This window comes from Gambusia affinis, linkage group LG19 (genome assembly GCF_019740435.1).
Source record: "Gambusia affinis linkage group LG19, SWU_Gaff_1.0, whole genome shotgun sequence".
Classification (NCBI taxonomy): domain Eukaryota; kingdom Metazoa; phylum Chordata; class Actinopteri; order Cyprinodontiformes; family Poeciliidae; genus Gambusia; species Gambusia affinis.
Window position 1 is genome coordinate 21,677,068 of NC_057886.1, and position 25,555 is coordinate 21,702,622.

At 36.6% G+C, this 25,555-nt stretch overlaps 3 protein-coding genes across 4 annotated transcripts; 1 reads left to right on the forward strand and 2 right to left on the reverse strand.

Moving 5' to 3' along the window:
- Positions 1-458: 458 nt before the first annotated feature.
- LOC122822617 (branched-chain-amino-acid aminotransferase, cytosolic-like) lies at positions 459-14,912 on the forward strand. Of its 2 annotated transcripts, XM_044101460.1 has the most exons (19): positions 459-642; positions 732-770; positions 874-971; positions 1,799-1,865; positions 1,957-2,048; positions 3,652-3,756; positions 3,832-3,899; positions 4,602-4,698; positions 8,781-8,852; positions 10,094-10,200; positions 10,261-10,354; positions 10,624-10,734; positions 10,858-10,977; positions 11,051-11,214; positions 12,474-12,616; positions 12,688-12,773; positions 13,390-13,530; positions 13,626-13,700; positions 14,065-14,912. In XM_044101460.1, the coding sequence occupies exons 1-19, from the start codon at positions 561-563 to the stop codon at positions 14,104-14,106; spliced, it is 1,803 nt and encodes a 600-aa protein (XP_043957395.1). In that variant the 5' UTR covers positions 459-560; the 3' UTR covers positions 14,107-14,912. The 2 variants fall into 2 exon arrangements, with proteins under 2 accessions (XP_043957395.1, XP_043957396.1); XM_044101461.1 differs by lacking the exons at positions 459-642; positions 732-770; positions 874-971; ... (3 more) ...; positions 3,832-3,899; positions 4,602-4,698 and adding an exon at positions 6,554-6,815.
- An 880-nt stretch (positions 14,913-15,792) lies between these two features.
- On the reverse strand, positions 15,793-21,459 carry ifi35 (interferon-induced protein 35). The gene is made up of 10 exons (XM_044101462.1): positions 21,335-21,459; positions 21,022-21,048; positions 20,777-20,851; positions 19,622-19,780; positions 18,701-18,817; positions 18,482-18,626; positions 17,380-17,489; positions 17,127-17,310; positions 16,933-17,039; positions 15,793-16,695 (listed from the first exon to the last, which is right to left on the reverse strand). Exons 2-10 carry the CDS (start codon positions 21,034-21,036, stop codon positions 16,489-16,491), a joined length of 1,119 nt encoding a protein of 372 aa, XP_043957397.1. The 5' UTR covers positions 21,037-21,048; positions 21,335-21,459; the 3' UTR covers positions 15,793-16,488.
- Positions 21,460-22,453: 994 nt separating this feature from the next.
- rpl27 (ribosomal protein L27) lies at positions 22,454-25,114 on the reverse strand. The gene is made up of 5 exons (XM_044101464.1): positions 25,039-25,114; positions 24,453-24,535; positions 23,764-23,933; positions 22,630-22,740; positions 22,454-22,542 (listed from the first exon to the last, which is right to left on the reverse strand). The coding sequence occupies exons 2-5, from the start codon at positions 24,531-24,533 to the stop codon at positions 22,494-22,496; spliced, it is 411 nt and encodes a 136-aa protein (XP_043957399.1). The 5' UTR covers positions 24,534-24,535; positions 25,039-25,114; the 3' UTR covers positions 22,454-22,493.
- Between the last annotated feature and the right edge of the window lie 441 nt (positions 25,115-25,555).

A 25,555-nucleotide genomic window follows, 5' to 3' on the forward strand; every position in this document is an offset into this window, starting at 1 on the left:
TTTTAATTAAGAAAAGTACTTGTAATTTATAACTTAGTATTTTTAAATTTAATTTTTAAAAATGTATTTTTTTTATTTCTTGACAATTATTTATATTATTTAAAAAATGTATGTTGTAATTCACATTTTAATGTTCTGTGTAATATTATTTTGAGTTTGAAATAATTTATTAAAAACAAATATTTATTTTATCTAAAAAAAAAACTATTTAATATCAACGAAATAGGTTTCTTTTTTACAGTGTAATGTCAGATATAGTTACGTTTATGGTTGCGTGAATAAAGTAAGGTAAATTGTCTTCAAGTTTCTCTATGTACCAGAAAGTTGAGCCTTCCGTGAATTGTTTGGGTTTTGCAGCGAATTGCAGAATATCCGATTGTTTGTTCCGCACCTTGAACGCCTCAGAGCAAAACGAGTTTTTGTGGGACTTTGGACTTTAGGAACAGTTGACGACAACTGCGCAGTATTTGACAAAGCATAGAGGAGAGAGAAGCAGTCAGCTTCAAATTTTGATCAAATAATAACTTGTGGTGTTTTGCAGATAAACGCTGAGCACCGAAATGCCGCTGCGCTACCAAAACAAAGTGGTTATTGTCACTGGAGGATCCAAAGGCATCGGCAGAGGGATTGTCAAAGCGTTTGGTATTGTGGATATTTGTTTTTACAGTGCATGTTTGCTAAGATTACAAAAAAGAAATGGAGCACTGATTATTTTTGCGTCTTTTTTTTAGTGGAAAATGGGGCCAAAGTGGTGTTTTGCGCAAGAGGAGGTCGGTGTTGAGCAGTGCAAAAACTGCAAAATGCGTAAATAAAACACAATAACGCCAACAAATAGCTGCAGAGTGTGTCACTTGCAGCGACCGTGTGTTGCAGCTGCAGCAGGTGAAGCTCTAGAAACGGAGTTCAGCAGGCTGGGACCAGGCTCGTGCAAGTTTGTGGAGTGTGACGTCACAAAGGAAGACCAGATCGAGGTAAGGTGATAAAAAAAGATGCACACGGTCCCATTACAGTAAGTCAATGAAAATAAGCTGTTTTCTTAATTAATCTTTAGATGAGTGCAGTCGCACTACAGAGTATTAAGAAAATCATAAAGATAAAATTACAAGAATAAAGTAAAACTACGAGAATAAATTCAAAATATATGATATAGTCGTAGAATGACAAGATTAAAGTGATAATATTATGATTTTATTGTGACTTTATTCTCAATTTACCATTCTCATTATTATTATAACCTCTTTCTCATAACATGACTTTATTCCTGTAGGAGTTCATTCTAGTAATATTTAAATTAAAAATCTGCCTTTTAAAAAAATCTAATTAATCGCCAAAATAATTGCAGGATTATCAATTAATAAAATAATCCGTAATCGTAGTTGATGCCATAATATGTACTTAACTGGGCTACTCTTATAAAAATTTTCTGATGCTAAAATTTTCATAAAATTTTAAGAAGCCTCTTAAGCTTCTTTTAATTTATAAAAAGAAGCTTAAGAGCTTCTTTTAATATATTTACTTACCGTTCCCCTCGCTGACAGGATGGCTCTAATCAAATTCTTTTGTTGTTTTAATATTTTTTTAATTTTTGTAGCAATTGTCAGATTGTAGTTCAGAAGCCACTTTATTACATATAATTACTAGCTAAAAAGAAAACCAACACACATCTTTCCTTTACCGTGAGGAGCGACAAAGGGAAGCAATAGGCTACATTATTAAATACAGATTCTACGTACTTTGAGCAAAATGCTTAAGTTTTATGGATTAAAATACAGATAAATGTGGGCCATTTCCTTTTCAGCGGTTGATCGCAGTCACCGTGGAGCTTCATGGACACATCGACTGTTTGGTGAACAACGCAGGCTGGCGTGAGTCTGTTCCTCCGGAAGACACCATCAACAGAAAGCGAAAAGTCTGAGTTTGTGTTGCTTTTTAAATTATTTTTATCCTCCATGTCAGATCCTCCTCACAAACCCACCGATGAAACCACGGCAGAGGAGTTCAGGGATCTGCTGAATCTGAACCTCGTTAGCTATTTCTTAGCTTCCAAAGTAATTTCTGTTTTTATTTTGGTTAATTTTTAAGTCTAGAATTCAAAAATGTCAAAACATTGTATTGTGATCATGTAAACATTGATGAATACTCATCAGAAGATAATTTTTTCAAGTATTTAAATATTGTTGAGCAATCAACTGATAACTATTTCGCTTAACTTTTGCCGTCGCCATTTTGCGGACAAGCGGAGTATCAGTGTCGTAATTTGCCTGCAGCTGACGTAAACTGCTGCCGGTGTTCTGACTATCAGTGCTACCTCGTCAGATTTTCCTACCGTAGCACCGACAGATCGTTAAGTCTATCTGTCGGTGCTACGCGTCCAAAACTGCTGCCGTTATGTTTACAAACAGAAAACTATAGCGGGTTGTGTTAAAGTTAAATATATTGGATAACATTATTTTAGTGACGGGCTTAGGAGTTATGCTTAGCTTAGCATTGGAACAATTTATATGCATGACGAAACCACAAGAAGATCACTTCCTTTATCTAAAAATTCTACCCGTTAAAAAAGAAAAGCTGTAGATGTATGCACTAATCCTTTTACTAGAATATCCTTCCTTTTACAAGATATTTTAAATACAAAGGTGTTTGTAAGGATAAAACAGTATCAGACAGGGGAAACAGGGTTTTATTGGAATTAAATTAAACACAAATACAGATCACTGCAACTCTTTTTTGCGCATTGATGCGCTGTATGACAGACTTTATGAAATGCAGCGCCACCACAATGTGTTCACCGAACTGCGTAGGTCACTGTGCACCTGAAATGATTGGATATGATTAATATTTACACGGCTATTACAGCTTCAGTCCCACATAGTATCACTACCTACATCTAATTAGCAAAGTTTAATAATAAAAAAGAGTATAATTACACTAAAATATTTTAAAATATAGGGACAAAATAGCCCAAAAAACAACGTCTTTTGTCATGATTAACCGCCAAACAATGACTGGTTTACAGTAGTAACAACTTCGCAGACGGCAAACTAAAGCCATTTATAAGCTGCCTGTCATGTAAAAATAAAAACATGAAGTAATACAGCAGCTTAACGAAAGCCAGGCATAAAATAAATTAAATAAAGCTTACCGTAATCCTCGATGAAATAAAACACATGAAACAAAACTTCCAAAGGTAGGACATATTTATAAGAAATCTGCTGAATAAGCAGTACGTGACGTAGCATCGATGTGCGCATGCACGTTACCACAAGGTAGGACGGGTTTACAGGTAGCACAGATAAACAGAACACCTGTTAAGAAATCTAATTCACATCAGTAAAGGCTAAATAATAGATTCATAAACACAAATATGAAGGATATTATTTCTACAATTTCAGTGTATTTTAGTTAGTTTTATAAACCCACGATATAGTTTCAGTTAGTTGTAGTTTTTCCCTATTAATTACCGTTTTTATTTATTTCAGTTCACGGAGAAGGTTTCTCAATTTCAGTTTTTGTTATTTTTTCAGTGTTATATAACCTCAATAACCTTTCAAATACCTTCCATCATATTAAATATTAAATTGTATCTAATCCAGAATGTTTCTGTTTCAAAAGAAACAAAAACCCATCATTCTGAATATGTCTTCCCTGCAGTTTGCTTTACCATATTTGCGTCAGCGTCACGGAAACATCATTAATATCTCCAGTCTTGTGGGCACCATCGGTCAGAAAGATGCTGCGCCTTATGTCGCCACTAAAGTGAGTAAAAATGTCAAGATGAAGCTTTTAAAATGCAGTCAGAACTGCTCTGTAATGCACGTCTTTCTCCACAAGGGGGCGATCATCTCCATGACAAAGGCGATGGCTGTGGATGAGAGTAAACACAACGTGAGAGTGAACTGGTGAGCCCAACCCAACTTCAGTGATATTGCTGAAGGAAGTTGGATTATATTTGTGATGATTTTTTTTAACTCTTCGTATTTTTTAAATAATTGCTATTAAATATTTAGACTGTATTTTCATGGTTTCAGTTATTTTTTTTAAATAAATTTTGACGTTTTACTGTATAGCAAAGAAGAGAAAAGGCTTAAATATGTCATAATAAGCACTAAAAGATATTTAATCTTTAATTTATTCTTGTGAAGATTATATTAGTTATATATACATTGAGATGATTTTTATAAATCGCTGCAATATAAATAAACAAAATTAATTTATCTTTATAATTTAAGAAATCTGGATTCAAAGATGAAATACATGTTTAATTCTTCTAAATGTTATGTATATAATATGTATTTATTTAAATTGTGATATTTATGTAGCTGGAAATGTTATATTTATGGCCTAAAAAAATGGACGTAAAATGTTTAGGTTTTTTTGTTAATCTGTAGAACAACCTAGCTTGGAAAATATTTGAATCTCTTAAAATTACAGAAAGTGGCTGACCTCTATCATTTATTACTTACACAATAATATAAAATAAATAAAAATTATCACTAGAAACTGGAAGATGTAAAGTTTGCAAAATACATTTGTGCTTCTACAAATACCTTTGGTAATATTTATTTTTTTAATTATAATTGAGTGTCTGACACATGTTGCAGCATCTCTCCAGGTAACGTGATGACACCGCTGTGGGAAGAACTTGCTGCGCAGACGGCTGATGCTGCAGCCACCATCCACGCGGGGGAAGATGCTCAGGTGAGGTCAGGAGAATGAATTCAGGGCTGAACATTCAAGCCTTTTATGTTGGTAAACAGTTAGTCTCCTGCTGGTGTAAAGTAGCAGCTGACCTGGATGTTCTGACTAGTTGTGTTTTGTTGTTGTAATGGAGAAATTGCCTCACCACAACCGGTCTGTGAAATGAAACACTTTCATTCTTAGAACCAGCAGGAGGAATTTGACCAACTCTGTTATGATGAAATGCTAATTAGATTAGCACCTGATGAAACTAGTTAATGTTTATCTAAACCAAAACATTCATAGAGGTCAATTTCTGAAATCTCAGTCATGAAAGATTTGCATTTGTTATTTCCTCAATCTAAGAACTGTTGAACTTTTCTAAATTTTTATTTAATAAACCAACATTAAATAGTGCACAATTGAAGACTGAAGTTTTCAAAATACAAATTCAAATGTAAAAAAGTGTTTGCTATCCCTCTTTATTCTTATACCCCTACAAATCCAGTTTGTTTACTCAAATATAAATGTTTATTTATATTTGCATAAATTTCCTTCCACTTCCTAATTGAGCGATCTTTTTACTTTAGTCTCAGTCACATAAAATCCCTGAAGTTTGTTGTTCTCACATGACGACACATGGAAGCGGTCAAGGACTGAATACAGTGGAAAAACACAAAATCTCACCAAGTATTTTTGTCTCGTTTCTAGTGCAAATATCTCACTGCACTTGAAATAAAACAAAACTAACTTAAATATAAGTTTTCAAATAATTCCTTAATAAAAAGTTCTGGTTCCACTGGCAGATTATTTCACTTATAACTTGTTGTACTCTTGCATTAGTGCGACAGAGTTTTAGGGCCACAATAAGAAAATAATTTAAAAACAAACGCACAAGAATAACATTGTATGAGAATAAAGTCAGTATTGTGAGAATAGTACAATAGGATGTTAAGAAAGTCGTACAAAAATAGTCGTGCAACAATAAAGCCGTACGACAACAACATGAGAGTAAAGTCGCACGATAATAAAGTTGTAGTGTTTTGATTTCATTCTCGTAATTTTATTTTGTTTCTTAGTATGGTTCTAATATTCCGCCACACACCAGACCAAAATAATTGGTAAGATTTTGTGTTTTTGCAGTGCATTAAGTTTTTTCAGTTGTTAAAAGCAGAAACTGACATCTTAACTTCGTAGCACGACCATGTTTTGTTTTCTTTTAAACCTAAATTGTGGAGTTGACTAAGTTGAGATTTTTTTAATTATATGCGAGTTGAGCGGATTTTACAGCTTAGCACCAACTGTGGGAACGAACAGCTGCAGGCTTCCAGACACAAGTCCCAGCCTTGTTCATCCTGTTTTCTGTTGCTATGCTCCTCCAACAGCTGATGGGTCGGATGGGGACAGAGGCTGAGTGCGGACTGGCTGCTCTGTTTCTGGCTGCAGACGCTACGTTCTGCACCGGCATCGACCTGCTGCTCAGCGGAGGAGCTGAACTCAACTACGGGTTCAAGAGTCAGATCCCATCCTAAGGGTCTCTGACCCCAGAGGATTAATGCAAATTACAAAAACAAACACCTGTTTTTAAAAACAAAAACAGGGTTACAGTGTTGCCCTGCGATGGACTGGCGACCTGTCCAGGGTGAAATGTCTCCCGACCCCACAAGGGACAAGGCTGTAAGAAAATGGATGAATGGATGAAATAAAAACAGACACTTTGGGAATAGAGTATTTTGGCATGCAGGTCAACCGTAACACGACCTGCGCTACTCCCCTCCTGAATGGCCAATCAACAGTAAGCAGTTTGACCTACAGTAAACTCTGCTCTTCCTGGCCAATCAGATGCCAGGATTTTGCCACTCCTTCAGTAACTTCCTGAATCCTCATACTGTAATTTATTGCTAACGTTTTTGTGTTTAAAAGGAGCCAGCAAAAATAATTTAAAATTAATTAAACCAGAAATTTTAAAGTGTAATAAAATAAAACATTTTATTAATAAATAATTGTTTTAGTACAAGTTGTTCTGGAAGGAGTTTGGCGCATCCGTCTGAGCGGAACTGAATTGGATTTTTATTTGTTTCCACACGGGCGAATAATCTCGGTTTATCATCGCAGAGGAGATGGCAGCCCTCCGAAAGGTGAGTGAGTTCACTGACCGATGTGCCTCTTATCTGTATACACTAATGACCCGAGTTAAACATTCTTTAACTGATCAATAAATCACTAAACTTAGAGGAGAGGAGATGGGCATGACTGTTACAGTAGATCGGATCGTTCCCGCGCCAAGAATCCGACTGCGGGGAAGATCCCTCACCAGACTTAATTTAGAAAGGTTTAAAATAAAGCTTCGTCCTAAACATAAAAGCGAGAACAACAAACTGAAGGCTAAATATACATTTTATATAGATGACAACAAATTCGGCGCTTTTGTTTAGTTAATATTTTAGTAGTGTCAGTTTAAATATAGTTTATATTTCTGCACAACTTGATAACGTGTTCGTTTGTTTTTAGTGACTCGACTATTTGTAGAAGGTTCATTCAAAAATTTCTTTCGCCATTCAGGCTGTTTTTGCTTCCCGTACTTGCTAAAATAAAAACGCGACCTTTTTTGCATGGTTATGTCATGAATTTAGCTATTTTTGTTATATTTCCTCTGTTTCCAGGCTTCTCATCAGATTTATAGCTTTGTGTTACCTCCCATCAGATGAGGCAATACAGACAAAACTTGCATCATCCTTTCATCGTGCATATAATTACTGGATTTCTCACTAAGTTAGAAATCCAGTAATGGATCACACTCTGACCTTGCATTCCTAACACCATTAGGAGGAAATTTTTTTCTGTTTGTCCATGTAGGTTATTGTGTTCTTGAGCTGGTAATAGGCGGTCCTAATCTTTTAATAACTGAATTACATCATCAGGTTCCACGTGGATCATTGCGTAACACTTTAAAGCACTGGCCATAAAAAAAAAAATAATCTTCCAAAAATGGAAAACAAAAAGTTTTCATCTTTTATTAAGTCTAATTTTTGCTTTCAGTTTAATTTGAATGTAAATAGTACCAAAAGCACCCAGTTACTTTTTCTCAAAAGCCAACTTGGCTAAATAAATTAAGAGTTTTAGAAGAAAAATCTGCATTAATTTACCTTTAAGTTGATCCTAAAACGAATCTCCTATTGATAAAAACTGATTTATAGTCATATTTCACCGTTAGTTTTTAGAAGTGAACTAAACTACAGGCTGGGTAAGAGCTGCAAAAATAAACAAATATTATTTTTTTGAATTGACAAAATCCTCAACAAAACCTGTTATGCAAAAGCTAAACTGAGTTTCTGATTATATAAACAATTAAAAAAATAAAAGCTTGTGTGACTTTAAAGTTGTTGCATTTATCACTAAAAATGAGTCCTGAATCTGCAAAAATCTGACAGATTAGTCAAGTTTTGTAATGGCAGCCCATTAGTAGCGTAGTGTCCCGTACTACATGTCTAATTATACAGTTATAAATGTTATATATTGTGCAGATTGGCTGGGGGTTTCCATAGTTCAGAGTTGATTTATCCACGGCAGCCATCTTGTTTGACAAACATGTTTTATCGCTTCTATTTATTTGAACTTTGAATCCAGGTTAACTCCATAACAGAGTATTAAATTAACAAGAATAAGTTTATAATATTAGGAGAACAAAGTCAGAATTTTATGAGAATTTCAAAATAAAAAGTAAAATGTATCAGATCTGGATAATTTATATTTTTTCTCATTAAAGAAACTTTATTCTCGTAATTTCAAAATGTAATTCTCGTAATTAAACAAAATTCTCATATGCTAGAATCTGATACTCTTTATTACAACTCAGACATTATGATTGAAATAAAAGCCACTTTTTAAAAATATATATGTCATTTCTTTTTCTCTTTTTTTAGAAATCAAAGTGAGATACGGATTCAAACAAAAAAAATCTGAGCTTTTCTCCTGCTGCTCTGGTTTCCTGTCCTGCAGATAAACTGAGGACAAAGTGTCAGCCTTTTTGTTTCTTGATTATTTGGACAGAAAGCTGCAGGTCGCCTGGTAAAACCTCTGAGTCTTTGTCGTTTGGTCTGCAGGCGCTCCATGCACGACTCGTTCAGACTCTCCCCTTCTCCTGCAGCGCCCTGCGATTCGCCAGCTCCTTTAAGGTAATTAGGAAACTCCAGTCGGGTAAGACCTGGACAGACGTCGTTCTGTTTAGAAAGAACCTCGGGGGGAAAAAGAAGCTTCCTCATTTTTAAAAACTATTTCCTCCTCTCACCTGTTTTCTCTCTTTTCTGTTTTTGATTATTTAATTCAGTTTAATTAAACCCAAACCAGTCAGAACTGAAGCCAGGGGAGTCCAAATTGACAAAATTTTGTTCTATTTTTTCCAAGTGATGCCAAGAAAATTTGCTAAAATTTTTATGAGGCAAACCTGCAAAATTCTTACATCTGTAATAATTTACACATCACTTTCCAACAACAAATCTGACTATTGTTTAGTGAAAGTATTGCATACTTACTTCATTATTACACTTTGTATAATTTCTAGTGCAAATATCTTTGTCCACTTGAAATAAGAAAGCTAAGAAGGTGTATTAGTGCCATTGTAGGTAGAAAACGAGTAAATTTCCAAGAGAAAACTTAAACATTTTGAGATTAATCTCAGAAATTTTCTAGAAAACAATCTGGAAATTTCTGAGTTTGAAAACTTAAAAAAAATGAAAGAAAAAAAACTCAAATTTTTTGAGGAAAAAAAACTTTGGAATTTCTTATTTTCATTCAAATTAGCCGACGTTTTTTCTAGGAAATGTTTCACTTTTGGAGCTCAGAAATTTCAATGTTTTTCTCTAGAACATTTCTGAAATGTATCTCAAAGTCACAGTTTTGTGGCTGAAGTTAACTCTTTTTTTCTGTCGACAATGGCTGTAGGACACCTTTGTACAAAAGTAACATGGAAGTAACTTTCCAACAAGATATGGGAGGTTATTTTAAGAAAATGATTCCTTAATATGGAATCTAACTTGGCATGGAATCTCATGTTTTAAATGGAAAAAAGATGCCAGTGGAACTCTTACTTTTTTAACAATATTAAGGAATTATTATCTTAATACAAGCTCCTAATATTTTTTATTTTTTTTACTGAAAAGTTACTTGTAAGTTAGTTTTGTCCTAGCTAAGATATTTGCACTAGAAACCATACAGATATGTATCCTTTTAACTTGACGATTTTGACCTATCTGACCAAATCCTTGGACGTCCCTGTCTCAGCTGACTCCATTATAATCCTGTATCTGTATTGTGTTTGTGTAGCATGCTCTGTCAATACCCGGCTCAAAAACAATCACTGTCTTCTTCGTGGCTTCGTCTTTCTGCTCCGCTCTGCTCTCGTCCCGTCCGCCTCCAGGCCGCAGATCTCACCATCGAACGCAACCCGGAATGCAAACCCAAGCCCGACCCGTCCACGCTGATTTTCGGAAAGCAGTTCTCCGACCACATGCTGACCATAAGCTGGTCCGAGAAGGACGGCTGGGACGCGCCGCAGATCAAACCCTTCCAGCTGACCATAAGCTGGTCCGAGAAGGACGGCTGGGACGCGCCGCAGATCAAACCCTTCCAGAACCTGTCTCTGCACCCGGCCACGTCCGCCCTGCACTACTCCATAGAGGTAAGGCTACTAAACACGGAGCTAAAGGTGGAGATAAACCAGCAGCTAAACACGGAGCTAAAGTAGCTGCTAAACATGGAGATAAACTAGCAGCTAAAGGTGGAGCTAAACATGAAGCTAAGCTAGCAGCTAAACATGGAGGTAAACTAGCAGCTAAATATGAAGCTAAACATGAAGCTAAGCTAACAGCTAAACCTGCAGCTAAGCTAGCAGCTGAACATGGATTCTCATCTTAAATGTTTATTTTTTGGTCTTTTTTGTTGTTTTAGCTGTTTGAAGGCATGAAGGCGTTTCGTGGCGTTGACAACCACATCCGTCTCTTCAGGCCGATGCTGAACATGGAGAGGATGCATCGCAGCACAGAGAGGAGCTGCCTTCCTGTGAGTCTCTGCACTGAAGGGTCATCCACCCATCCAACCATGCATCCAACCAACTAGTAAAAAAATCTGATTAATAATCTGAAGTATTTTAAGGATGATCCTCTGATGTGCTTTTCATTCCAGCTGTTTGATAAAACCGAGCTGCTGCAGTGCATCAAGAAGCTGGTGGAGGTGGACCAGGACTGGGTCCCTTTCTCCCAGGACGCCAGCCTCTACATCCGACCCACGTTTATCGGCACTGAGGTGAGTTTGGCGATCCGTGAACAATCCCTGCTCTGCCGGCTGCGTTTCTAACGGCTTCCTGCTGCCCGTCCAGCCGTCTCTTGGCGTTTCTCGAGCCAGTAAGGCCCTGATCTTCGTCATCGTCGGCCCAGTGGGACCGTACTTCGCCACGGGTTCCTTCAACCCGATTTCTCTGCTGGCGGACCCGGCGTTCGTCCGAGCTTGGAAAGGAGGAGTTGGGGAGTACAAGATGGGGGGGTGAGTTTTTATCCTCCTCATTCAGGGCGGATTCATGCTGCCTTCCAGTTGCACTCAGAAAATGGGAAATTCCACCTTCACAGTTGGGTAAAATCAACCAGGGTGTATTAGGGCCATTGTGGACAGAATAAAAGAAAAGGAGGGATAAAATTATGCCAAGAAACTTTTAACATTTTTCTTTAACAAAATAAATTAAATAAAAACTTGTAGAAAAAGCTTGGAAATTTGAGTTTGGAGAGTTAAAAGTTTTATCAAAAAAATCTGAAACTTTGAGATATCAGAAATTTCTGATTCAAAAGTTTTTACTTTGACACAGAAATATTGATATCTTTTTCAAGAAATTGTCTAAAAGTGATTTAAAAATTTGAGTTTTCAAACTCTGAAATATCCAAATTTTTAAAGAAAATTTTTAAGATTTGACTTTCAAAAGTTGAAAAATTTACTTTTTGAGAAAACATTTTTGTTTATGCGCTGAGTATTTACAAACAATGTTTATTAATTATGAATAATAGTTATTGATTATTATCAATTAATAATATCTTATTGATTATTTAGCATATTACAAAAAGTCTCTCACTTTGCCCTGAAGTTTTTTAAGAAATGGCCAAAAATCAATTAATTGTTAGTTTATGACAAAATCAACCAACTTCGGATTAAATCATTAATCGATGACGTTAATCTGTAATCTGAACCTTTCTCTGGATTACCTGGGCAGAGAGTCGACCTGCCCTTCATCTCAGATCGTTTGTCTCTGAACCTCGTCTCGACTTGCAGTCGGGAGTTTTGTGTTTCTGTTCAGCTCCTCTGATCTGGGGTCAGTTTGGACCGACGGTTGTTTTTCCGCCTGGAGGCTTTTTGCTCCTCACTTCCTGCAGTCGCTCAGGCCGCCGTGTGACTCTGCTTGTTCAGCTGCTTCGCTCCCAGATCGTTACATAACCGAACGCCGGTTCCACCCAGGGAGCCGCTCCGCTCCGGTCCCATCAGAAGGTGGGGAATGCGTCCGCCCCAAATCCAGATTTAGCAGCTCTTCTCAGCCGGGGGAGCAGAAAGGGATTCAGCTCTGGGCATCGCTGCGTTTCCACGGTTATTTAACACAAACATTCAGCTAAAACTAAAACTACAGCTGCAAATGATCTAATTATAGATTATTCTGTCTAGAAAACTGCAGTCAGAGCAGCTGTGAAGTGAATATTCCAGCTGTTACAATAGAAACATCTGTGTGTGTGTGTGTGTGTGTGTGTGTGTGTCTGTCTGTCCAGTAACTACGGGCCGACCATCGCCGTCCAGTCGGAGGCGCAGAAGCAGGGCTGCCAGCAGGTTCTGTGGCTCTACGGCCAGGATGAGCAGATCACTGAGGTCGGCACCATGAACCTCTTCATCTACTGGACCAACACCAAAGGAGGTGGGTTTCCTTCTGACCCCTGATCTTATTGAGTATCGGTGGAAATCGATCAGCTGTTGGTGTGTCTGCAGAGAGAGAGCTGGTGACTCCTCCTCTGGACGGCATTATCCTGCCAGGAGTGACCCGGCAGTCCCTGCTGGACCTGGGCAGAACCTGGGTGAGAAGAACATCCTCCTCAACTAAAAGTCCAATTAATGCAAACTGGAGTTTTATTGAGCTTCCAAAGCCTCAACTGCAATTCAAAAATGAAACCAGTTCTGGTCGGAGACTTTTAATTTGTAATCAGGGTAAAAAATGTTAAACATAATTTTCTAACTCAGGAAAATGTAAAGTACAAAACAAACCTTTTATACCTTTCTAACAAAGTTTTAACTAAAGGTAAAACCAGGTTTATCGAGAAACTTTTACTGAAAAATCAACTTTTCTGCAGCCAACCAGCTTTGATTCTTTCTTCAACTTGGATAAACAGCAAAAGTTTTGAAAGTAACAAAAATCCTGTTCTTATTACTGAAAATAAATTTATTCAATTGAGCCCAAAAGAAACTGGAAGCTACACGTCTTTTACAATAAATATCATGTTTCTTTATTTGCTTGATTTTATGTTTTTATTTTTTGCCCACAACAAAATCCACGATTTTGGCCCACATAGCAAAACGTTTGTCCTAAATAGAGAGAATTGATTCACATTCCTGCTGTTTCTGTGAAATTCTCCATAACCTAAAGTCTTTGAGGTTATCCAACCATATTTGTCGTTCTTTGTTTGTTTCTGTCAGGGCGATTTTAAAGTGACGGAGCGAACGATGGGGATGAAGGAGTTCCTCGAAGCTTTGGATGCTGGAAGAGTTCTGGAGGTTTTTGGAGCCGGGACTGCCTGCGTCGTTTGTCCCGTTGGAAACCTCCTTTATAAAGGAAAGGTACGTGGAATTTAAAAATGTTCTTGGTTTTTACTCCCTCTTGTTTGCGGTCATTATATGGGCCAAATTCTTTGTATTTCTTTCATTTTTTCCAGACTTATCAGATCCCTACAATGCAGAACGGTCCAGATCTCGCAAAGAGATTCTACAAGGAGCTTACTGATATTCAGGTAAGATTGTTAGGCTTAATTCAACCATTAAGAAGCAAATTAACTAGATATTTAGGCCAGAAGCAGCAACAAAATTCAAATATAGACTTCCACAAGTATATTTCTTCCTCTCAAAGTTGCACAATTTAAAGCAAAGTGAAACTAAACACAGCTAGATGGGTAAATGTTTGGTACATGGACCAACAATGGGGGTTATGTTTGAGGAGGCTAATGCTAAGTAGCTGCTAACGTGGCTACCAAGCTAGCTTTTTTGTACCATTTATCGCCATTAACAAGCTTTCCGAACTTTAAAATGAATAAAAAAATATATTTTTGGTTTTAAATATGAATTGTTTTTACTCACCTGACCGTTTTCCTCTCCCAGTACGGACGCACACCAAGCGAATGGGCACCAGTGGTTGTTTAAAGAGTTGTGGGTTTTTATGTCATGTGATTCCAGTTTGGTCGACCAGCTAATGCTCTCCTCTGCCCCACATCGACCCTTCAAAGGAAAACGGTTGGAGGTTTGAGTGTAAAGCATTAACACATCAAGCACCTAGATGACAAAATAGAGACAAATATAAAGAGTTGATGTAAAGTATTAGAGTCTATATACGTATCAAACATCCGTTGTGATCATTGCTGTAGCACAAACGGACACATCTGTGTTTAAAAAGCAGCTACATATTCAGTGTATGAGCTGGAGGCCAGCCTCTCTGCAGAATGCACTACTCATCCACTGTAGAACATGTTTTACTGTTAAACCTGAGGACGTCATGTTACTGATCCAAGCCACTCAGCTCTCACGGAGGTGGAGCGGCGCCCTCTGGTGGTGGGAAGCAAAGCCGAAGACGAGACCTGAAGGCTGGATGTTACTCCTGCACTAGTTTGTGTTTTTATGAGAACAATGTAAAGTTCCAGGTTGTGTTTAGAGGCTTTTAAATTATTGTATCCTCGTGTTGATGTGAAATCTGGCCAGCTGTCTTCCAAAGTATCATCTTGCTGTATTCTGCTTTTAAATGTTTTGTTTCCGCTCTTTCTGAACGGCATGTATTTATTTGTACACAGATTGCTCTCCTGTCTCTTTTCCTTGAAGTGCCTGACCGCCGTCGGTTAGCTTGTTCTCATGTTCACTCTCTATGGGATGTAGCTGAAAACAATTCATCTTAGTTTTATTTTCAACATGCTGTTACTTTTATTCGGTTTTTACAATAAAATTTTATTTGAGGTTTAGTGGTTGTCTATTTTTTTATTGCTTCAGATAAAGAGAAACCACCGTTTTAGGGATGTTAGCATCTTAGTTAGGGATGCTAACCGTAATTCCAATCGACTAACTGAGATCCATTTAATCTTTTAGTGTTGCAGTTTGGCCGCCATCCTGTACGTTATCCTTAAGCGGAACCGTTTATACAGAATTAAAGATGGCGGCCATGAAACGGTCCAAACACGAGATGAAAAATTCAGTTTTGAAATAGAAACACTCAACACGCTCTTTAAGTTTCACCTTTATAACACCCATGTTGCCCTTTATGTCACCAACATACGGTCATACAAGAGAAAACCCAAGTTTTAAGAAAATAATCGCTTAATGAATTAATCATTAGTTGATCAATAAGAGCAACGAACTCCAAATCATTAATCTATAACTGGCATTCACTATAAGCAGCTCGCAAAACCTTTGGCTAAACTGATTTTAATTAATAACATACATAGATTTTATCTGTTTTACATTGGTATTCCAAACAGAATTAAACTGAAAGTACAAATTTTTATTTTTTGCTAAAAATAGCAAATAGTCTTTAAAAATAACATTACTTACGTTTTCCGCAAAGTCATGTAGCATTTGTGACTCTAAACAAGATGGACTGAAAATGTCTCCTTTTTTGTAGAGGTGTCTACTCCAGACAATAAATGTTCCCACAAGGGGGCGCTGTCGCTGACAATTAGGCAACGAAACGTTTCTTCTTTGATTCCACAACACGCATCATCCAGAACCAAACTGCGACCTTCATGGATGAATCGGCGTCTGCTCTGTACGGAAGGCTCAACAAGGTAAAAATAAATCCAAAACTTTAAGAAATAATAAACTGAAGAAAAACACAACCGAACCTCATTTAACCAAACTGATCCAGACTTTAATATTCTTCAAATCTTATTTACATTTGAGAAATCCATTTCCAAAATCTAAGAGACAGCGTAAATATTCTGACAAAGCAGAATTACATTAATACGTATCATTTATATAAACTAGTCCATCAAAACAGCGTCATGTCAAACTATTAATAATTTATTGTTGTAGGATCGTTACTAAAGTTTATTGTAGGTCGATGAATTTGGTTTTGCAGCTTGGGCCAGAGTACGGTACCTTATTAAAGTTATTAAAATATATATTTTCCCAGATAATATATCTTTTCATCAAATGATACAAAACAGAGTAAAATGTCATGATATATTCACTTTTTATTGTATTTCTAACATTCTTTAAGAAAACTTAAGTGGTTAAATGAAAAGTCAGCAGAATGTGTCCATTTCTTTACCTGATTAATCGTGTAAAAATCAGATTAATCGTCTGAATAATCAATTAGTTGTTTGTTACAGCCCCAATATAGATGTATATACAGGCGATAAAAGTTACAACAATTTTCATCTGGGAATTTAAATTAGATCGACTTTCAGTTTCCTAAACCATGAAGTTATACACCGATTATTCCCAAAACAACAAACAGAACAGAGTTCAACTGAGGTCCATCAGAAACAGGGTCCAGATGTTTGTGTGGCGGTCAGTTCGGTTCTGGAGAAGCCGGATCTTCTAGTCTTCTTCCGGTTCTGGGGTGGCGCTGCCGAACAGCGCCAGGGTCTGCTGGCCCAGCGGGTTGTACAGGAAGGCTTCGATCTCGCCGCCGCCGTTGCCGTTTTTCTGGAAGTGGATCTCCAGCATGTCCTGCATCGTCTCCCGGTCCATGACGTCCGGGATTCCCGTCAGCAGGACGGTCCGAGGGCACACCGAGGTCCGGGTCTGGGAGAGAAGATGAAAATTAGGGAGAGAATATGGAAGAACATCAGTGCCACTGAAGAAGAAAATATATACATATATTTTTTCAATTTTGTAAAAAAAAAGTAAGAATTGAGATTAAAATAAATTCTAGGAAATTATTTTAATTTTTGTTGGCCTTAATCTTCTTCCGTACAAAAAGAGTTCAAAATGTGTTTCTCTAGTTTTATTTTCGGGTTTGTTTTCCCAACATTTTCTCACCTCCAAGTTTGTGATCATTCCGTTCACGAAAGGCGTCACTCTCACTGTGTGCTTGTTTTTGTTGAAATCTATTTTATGGTGTTCTGTTAGTGCCAAATCTTCTGCAACTGATGGGAGAAAGTTCAGAAGAAGGGTCAGTTTAAATTTTTCTCTCCAGCTGTGAAGTCAGAAAAGCAGAAAACATCCGTCCTCACTCTTCTCCTGAACGAACGCGATGACCACCGTCCCCGAGTCCGGCAGGAAGTCGCAGGACTCCACCTCGCCGCCTCCGTGTTTGGACTTGGAGAAGTGGATTTCCAGTTTGTTCAGCAGCATCTCCGTGTCCATCTTGGGCAGGTTGGACACCAAAACCCGGTGAGGACAGATGTCTGTGTCGATCTGCGGTTTAGGCGGTCAGAGGTTACGAACGGCAGCATTTCACTTCGTCATCGTGACGGTGGATTTTACCTCCACCAGGCTGGGCATCAGCAGGTGAACCGGCTGGGCCTCCACCGTGATGTGGCACTCTCCTCCCAGATCCACTTTATGTTTCCTCTTTTCCAGAATATTAACCGCCACTATCAATCACATGTTAACAAAAATATCTGTTTAAGTCAAGTTTTAAAGTGTAATGAACATCCTCTTTACACTATTTGCACAAAATCTTTCTTAAAGAATGAGATTTCAGTCTGGTCACATCAGAATGCGAGGTTTTAGGGTCTCCTGTCACTTTAAATTTAAATAAGCTGCTGCTGGCCACGCACGGCAAGTCAACATTTACACTCACACGTGAAAATGGCTCAAAACAGAAGTGCAATTGTACAACTCTACGTCTTTGAAAAGCAGAAGTGGAGCCTCCCGCACAACCAACAAGAATGCAGCAAGTGGTTTCTGGATGGTAAGTCAACAACAAAACACTTGTCTTTTCCAGCAGCCATTGTACAACACATACAGCGGTACAACCAGCTGACCAAACATAGCGGAACGCTGTTCGGGCTGCTGGGTAACTGAGCGCAACGCTGCTCGGGCTGCTGGGTAACGGAGCGCAACGCTGCTCGGGCTGCTGGGTAACTGAGCGCAACGCTGCTCGGGCTGCTGGGTAACGGAGCGCAACGCTGCTCGGGTTGCTAGCTAACGTTTTTTTTAAGAGCAGGGACATTTTTTGACCCAAATGGAAATAAAAAAAATCATGCAAAATGTGAAATTTCCATAATAAGCTCCCTGTAAGGATCAAATATATTTTCTTGGTTGTTTTTTTTTTTTTTTTTTTTAGATCTACAGCACAAACAGCAGCAAAAACAGCTAAACAAATGTGCAGAAACTTAGCTTGGGTTGCTAGGTAACGGGTGGAACTCTGCTGGGGTTGCTAGGTAACCTGGAATGTGACTTAACATGGAGGTTTTTGAAACAGCTAATATTTCCGATTAACTTACGGCCAAACCACGGCTGGGTGTTTTATTTTTTTTCTTTAAAAACTTTTGTGTCTTTTGTAACCATCTGAGAACCAAACGGAAGTTGAAAAATGCGCAAAACGTGAATTTTAAGCTGCTAACGACGTTTATCTTCTCACCGTCCTCCTCCTCGAAGGTGATGAGCGCCGTTCCCTCTTCCATCGGGTACCTGATGTGCGGCTTCATCTCAAACTCCTCAACGTCGTCGGCCTTTCCCGTTTTCCCGGAGAAGACGAAATTCTTCTCCGGCATCTTGGAGAACACCTACGACGGAAAGCCGCAGCATTAGTGGAGACGTTCAGAAAGTCGGGCTGCGGAGGAATCAGAATGTGGCCTACATCGGCTCGCTCCTTCAGTTGGGCGTTTTGGGAATCTTCCTCCTCGATTTCAGCCTGGATTCTCTGTAACTCCTCCAGGAGTTCGCAGTCCTCCTGCTTCAGGGCGTCCAACCTGGCCTGAAGTCAGACAACACACTCAGGAAGATTAGGGTTAATTTCACAAAGAAATGCATGAATATAATACATGAACTTTGTATGTTTTATTAGGATTTCATGTGAAATTTACACCCATTCTTCTTCAGTTCAGGCTCTGATTCAGGTCAAACTTCCTCAAGGCAAAAACTTTTTCTTGTTTTCTTACAGTCTGTATGAAAAAGCTGCTTCACATTTAATATCATTTCAGATCTTTTTGTAATTTTTGTCCATGTTAACTTAAAAAATAGCTGTTATTGCTACAGGTTAATTTTCTGAGCTACTGTAAAGTAATTATGAGGGATAAATTGGATATCGATTGACTGATATTGATATTAGATAACACTGCTTTTGTGGTGGAATTTAGCAATAAATAAATAAGAAAATTTATGAGATTAATCTCAAAAATGTTATTTTTTTCCAACAAATTTTGAAACAGAATTTTTTTTTGTTTTTGCAGAAAATTTCTAATAAAAATGTTCTGAGTTTTTTTTTTTTTTTTTTTTTTCAGAAAATGTTTGAAACTCAGAAATTTTGGGGGGGTTTTTGTAGAAAGTTTTTGAGAATAATAAAAAAAAAATCTAATAATTTTCAACTTGAAACTCAAATTTCTTTGTAGAAAATTTCAGAGATTTTTTTGTTTTGTCTGCAATGACAGCTACAGATTACTGTCTGATAAACTGTTTCATTAAGTTTTGTAATTTTCCATAAGCCTTCTTGCTTCTGGAATATATAATATATAATTAGTTTTTATTTTCCAGGCTGTGCTGCAGACAGATGCACTCCAACCTTTTCAGCTGCGATCTGTTCTTCGAAGGCGATCTGGTCTTTTTTCAGACTCTCCGTCACTTTTTTTGTGCGTTCCTTGAACTTTTGGGTCATTTCCTGTCGTTCCTTGATGAAAACCTTTAATTCCTCCTGCTCCTCCAGGATCACAGAGTATTTTTTCTGAGGAAAAACAGCAACAAAAATCACGTTTTGGTACAACTGAACGTCTAAAAGCTGTGAAAAGATTCAACGGAGACATTGAATTTGTTTTAGCATTGAGCTGAACGGCTTACCTTCAGGTAAACAAATAAACTTTTATGACAAGAGCTTAAACTACTCTTAATCCATTACAGGTACGACCAAAAAACTCAAACATTTTGGCATTAATGTCAGAAATTTTCTAGAAAAAATATAAATTTCTGAGCTCTAAAAACAAAAAAATGCTCAACTTTTGGGAATTTTCAAAAGTCGAATATTTTTGCCTTTTGGGTCTCAGAAATCTGTTTTTTCTAGAGAATTTCTTAGACTGATGTCAAATTTTATGACTTTTTCTTTTCACAAACTTTTGACTTTTTCCTTAATAATTTCAGAGCTTAATCTCAAATTTTTTTATTTTATACAGAACTGAATATATATTTTATATATTCAGAAATGTTTATGCTTTTTCTTGAAAATATCTCAGATTAATCTCAAAATTTGACTTTCAGATTTTTTCCTTGCAAATTTTTAATGTTTTCAGCCAAAAGAGTTTTACTAGAAAATATTTTTTATTAATATCAAATTTCAGATTTTTTTTTCTTGCAAACTTTTGACTTTTTGAGCTCAGAGAATTTCCAAGTTTTTTCTGAAAATTTCTGAGATTAAATTAAAAGTTTTTTGGTGGAAATGCTCTCCTTGCTTTCTGTCTACAACGATCCCAAGACTGAATATTCATGGAGGAACAATCAGGTTTTTAAACTTTCAATTAGAAATTCAAACCTCTGTGGTTTCCTGAGGGATAAATCTGACAAATTCATCTTTAAAATAATCTAAAAAAAAAAAAAAAAAAAGAAAAGAAAACAATTAAATCTAGCAAAATTAAATGTGTCAGTGCGAGTCTGTGCTGGAAAATATGGATTTATTTTATATATTTTCACTAATCTTAGAGTAAATGTGTATTGTAGTTGTATTTTTTACCTGGTAATCCTTGATCAGAGCCTGGATTCCCTCCATTGTGTCTTCATTTTTGTCAGTTACCACCAGGGAGAAATCCTGACACAAGAGCAAACAAACACGAGTTAAATGCTTAGTTTTAAATTAAAAATGTTCAGTGGATGAACGAGGAAAGCAGTGAAAGGTTGATTCTGGCTAAAAGAGAAACGGAAAGTGTTCCTGTCTTTGATTATATGACAAACAATGACGTAAAAAAAACTCAATCTCACCTCGTCTGATGACATGGTGAAAGGAACCTGAAATAATTCAGATTACATGTTTAACAGATTAAAACTGCTGAAAACCGTCTCTCAGAGTAAGATCATTACATAAAGAGGATTTATAAAAGCGTTTCCATGCTGTAAACAAAGTGAGGCGCAGTCATGTGAACTTTAGAGCCAATCTGGAGGCCTAATTTCAGATTAACAGTGAATCTTGAATTTAGAGTAAATCTCAGACTAACAATTTAACTTTGAATCAAAACAAAACGGCAAAATAAAAATAATGTATTTATGAGAAAACAGCAGCTCGGTTTTAACCTACCTCACACCGACGATCTCTCCTCTAAACTGTTTTATTCTTTCGGTTTCTGTTCTCGATCAACCGGAAGAGAAGCGGGTACCGTTTATCTCCACCAGAGGGCGCACAGTCGGCCTACAGGACGATGCGTTCAGGGGTTGTAGAAATTCCAACACTTTCCCAGAAATATCCGCTGTTTTTACAATCACAGGTGTCAAACTCTAGTCCTGGAGGGCCGCTGCCCTGAAACCTTTAGATGTGTCTCTGCTGCACCACAGCTGAACAGAATAATTGGGTCATTGAGGTTCTGGAGAACTGATCAACACCAGGAGGTAATAAAACCATTTCATTCCAGTGTTTTGTACCTGTGGCACATCTAAAACGTTTGACACCCCTGCTCTATATCTACAGGTGCATTTCAGTTCATAAGAAAAAACATTAAAAAAATATTTTAATAATTCATTTTAAAAAATCATAGTTATAAATAATTACACTTTATAAAACAAATTTTGTTAATCTTCATGGTTAACCTCAGGTTCAGGTTCTCAGATAATTTGAATATTACATGAGAAAAAAAGATGGTTATTTTTAAATGCCATGGAAATCTGCTTTGGAAAGATGAGTGGAAGGAAAAAATACCTGCAACAATAAAATTTATTCAAAGCAGGAGCTTCCTGATTTAAACTTGATTTAATTTTCCTACATAAATTACTGGAACAATTAACAAAAAAAAAATATATATATATATATATATCGCTAAAGCTAACTACAATATTGATCTCAATAAAAACAATAGTACAAGATAAATGTACCTGATTTTAAAAACTATTGATTTAAGTGAATAATAGTATGTTTAGTCAGTGTATATATATATATATATATATATATATATATATATTTCCTGTTTTATCTTGTATGATTTTGTTTTAAAAAATAAAATAAAAGGAGCTCCAGACAATTATTCAGTTATGATACACGGACACACTTTTCAGTTGGACCACAATTCTGTATTAATGTGTTTTATTGCTTTCATGTAACATTTTAAAGCTTTGAACTCACTAACAAATGGTTTTTGTCATTCATTTCAGAAAATAAAACTCATCATTTCCAGTTCAATCAAAAAACAACCCAGAGTCCAAATGATTTCCATTTATAAACATTTATTTTGTGAAACCGAGTGAAATTAGAATCGCAGCTTCTGGAAGAACCACTTGTTCTTGCCCGTCTTGTACCTGGAAACAGAAAGAAAAGATAAATTTAGCAAGAAGCCAACAAGTAAATGCTAGAAACTAATAATGAACTGATGAAACTGTCCTGACCTCTCCTCAAACTTGACCTTGGCCTCCCGCCTGGCTTTGCGTTTGAGAGCAGGATCCCTGAAGACGTCCTTGTTGACGACGGTTTTGTCCAGAGGAATATCCACCGAGTATCTGAGGGCGAAGAGGAAACGAGTTCAACTACAGCAGAGAGACGTTGGAACAGGAATGATGGAAACATTTTCACATGTTCAGCTCTTCCGCAAAGAAACGAGGAAAAAAAAAAACCCAGCAAAATAAATTTAAATAAAAAAACATGTGAAATGACGAGATAGTTTTTCACAACAAAGGAGAACGACTGCAACTAATTATTATTTTAGTAATCAATTGGTAATGCTGACAGTAATTCTGACAATCATTTGATTATTCTGATGATTAATTGATTATTCTGGTGATTAATTGATTATTTTGGTGATTAATTGATTATTCTGGTGATTAATCTGTGATTCTAATGATTAATTCTGACAAACAGATTTTTAAAAAAAATGACATTCTGTACATTTTTCCATTTAACCACTGAAAACCTTTTATTTAAATATTAGAAATGCATTGAAAGATCAAAACCAAACATTTAAATTCCCATATTAAATAAAACAAATATTTTATCCCCTAAAACACAATAACATCTCCTTCAGTAAATGTGAAGATAAAACTGCCACTTGAGGAGTTTTGGCTGAAACATTTACAGATAAAAACGTTTTAGTCTTAAATGCAACATGTTTTATTTTTTGTACAGTGGCCTTTTTTAAGGTCTGTAACTCTTGTTAAAGATTAATTGATTACTAAATTATTTGACCATCATTTCAATAATCGATTGACCACAATTAAACGTTTCACCCCTAAAAAGGAGGAAAGCAAATCAGAGAATTAATCATGAGCTGATTTGCTCTTTGGGTGGAAAGTTTGGTGAATAAATGAACCAGAAATGTTTTAAATCATCAACAGAAACAGAGTCCAATTAGAGACGCACCAATCAGGTAGCAGTTCTGATTCCAACAGACAAGAAAGGAGTTAAAACTTTTTATATCTATTATTTTTATGAAAACACAAAGACAAATAAATAGGACTGCAGATGGTGTAAAGTTGTGGTTAAGATGCATTTAATGCCCCAGAGAAAGAAAAAGGTGATTCTCTGACCTGGTGGGCATGAGGTGGTTGTAGTTGAAAACTTTGACGAAAGCCTTGATCTTGGATCTCTTGGCGATCTTCTTCTTGCCCATGGTGGTGGTCACCTTACGGGGGTAGCGGTCGATGCCGGCGACCAGAGCGTGGCTGTAGGGACGGTCGGTGGTGCCGTCGTCAATATTCTGCCAAGAGAACAACAACAAACCATTTACTGTCAAATAAACATTTATTTTACCTCCTAAAGCATCTGGTTAAACAAAACATCTGGTTATGGGACAGATTAGGGGGAAAACACAAACATTGGATTTGGGTCACATTTGATTGAACGTTCTGCTAATGATCTAAATACTTTGTGCAGAGCAAATAAGACGCCTAGAACAATTTACAGGACTGTTAAAGATACATTTCACACTGGGATATTCTTCTAAAAGCAAAATCCAAAAAGTTGATTTTTAAAATGTATAAAATCAGCAGCTCAAACAATTTTGAACCAGACAGATCATTTGTTGACATTTAGAATAAATTAATTTGTCTTTTTTTATGTAATTGTTGATTAAAGCCATGGAATGTGAAAAATGTTGATTCACTTGCTGTTTATTCATTCATTCATATTCACACAATCAAATACACTTTTTAAGTAGACCAGCCAAATTTTTCTACTCTTCTTAATCAGTTTAAGTCCAGGAAACATCAGTTTATACCTTGACGATAACAGCTTTCCGCCCCGCGTAGCGTCCAGCCAGGACCATCACCACCTTCCCCGGCTTCATAAACTTGCCCATTCCTGTCATAAAAAAGTAAATCTGTTAAAATCGAGACAGACGTAACTCAGAATAATCAGATTTTATTATCTCCTTGCTGTTGCTCCCGGACAGCAAGGCTAGTTAGCATTCAGCTAACTGTAACCTATCCTATCAAATAAGTGTGTTTATACATCTAATATTCACTCTCTTAAGCACGTTGGATGTTTCTAAAGTTAGGCGAGTTGCTTGACAAAGAACACATCAACATAAAATCAGGATACGTTAAAAATAATTATACAATACGCCACTAAAAGCAAGGTGCAGCTTTACCCTAAGAAGGCTGCCATGTTGGAAAGTGCGATGGGGAAGAGATCCCACCGCAGAAAACAGCTAATTTTCAACTTTAATCAAACATAAAATCACTAAATATCGGGTCGAGTTTGACACTACGGAGGGTAATCTGTGATATACGGTGACAAAGAGAACACATTAACCCAGATTAAACCCGATGGATGTGGATTATTTTGAGGAAAAATTCACTCACTGATGCTTCTCTACGGCCGCCGCTAACAGGAAAAGGAAGTCCAGAGGGCAAACGTGAAGTACGTCACTTCCTAAATCATTTTATTTTGGAAATATCGGGATTATCTTTTCAGAAAAAAAATAAAAAACTATTTTCAAACATCTAAATGTAAAATGTAAATACTATTTTTACATTTCAAATATAAATGTTTAAAATTTTAACTTTTTTAAAGTACAGACTTTTAATAAGTACGAATTTATTACGGATTTAGGAGGAATTTGACTCCATCCTTCTTTCTTTTGCATTTGATTTAATAATATTGAACATATTATATACTTACTTAATATTCTGTATTCCCCAACAACATGGAAGTAGATCGTGGAAAAAGACAGCCTAATTTTAAAAAGAAATTAAAAACAAAAAAATAAAATAAAAATGTATTAATGTTGCATCGCAAATTAAAACACGTGACTGAAATATAATATCTCAAGATTGGGATACTTTATTGTGTACACATTAATACAGAATGCATAGATAG

Bases quoted from the DNA above. Each gene is read 5' to 3' on its own strand.
- LOC122822617 (XM_044101460.1), top strand. From the start codon at position 561: ATGCCGCTGCGCTACCAAAACAAAGTGGTTATTGTCACTGGAGGATCC. The intron at 3,900-4,601 runs GTGAGCCCAACC...CACATGTTGCAG, and splicing joins CACAACGTGAGAGTGAACTG to CATCTCTCCAGGTAACGTGA. The intron at 13,531-13,625 runs GTACGTGGAATT...CATTTTTTCCAG, and splicing joins ACCTCCTTTATAAAGGAAAG to ACTTATCAGATCCCTACAAT.
- ifi35 (XM_044101462.1), bottom strand. The intron at 19,781-20,776 runs GTAAAAAATACA...GTTTTTCCTCAG, and splicing joins CTCTGATCAAGGATTACCAG to AAAAAATACTCTGTGATCCT. The intron at 16,696-16,932 runs GTGAGAAAATGT...CTTCTCTCCCAG, and splicing joins GAATGATCACAAACTTGGAG to ACCCGGACCTCGGTGTGCCC.
- rpl27 (XM_044101464.1), bottom strand. From the start codon at position 24,533: ATGGGCAAGTTTATGAAGCCGGGGAAGGTGGTGATGGTCCTGGCTGGA. The intron at 23,934-24,452 runs GTATAAACTGAT...TTCTCTTGGCAG, and splicing joins GGAAAGCTGTTATCGTCAAG to AATATTGACGACGGCACCAC. The intron at 22,741-23,763 runs GTCAGAGAATCA...CTTCGCCCTCAG, and splicing joins AACCACCTCATGCCCACCAG to ATACTCGGTGGATATTCCTC.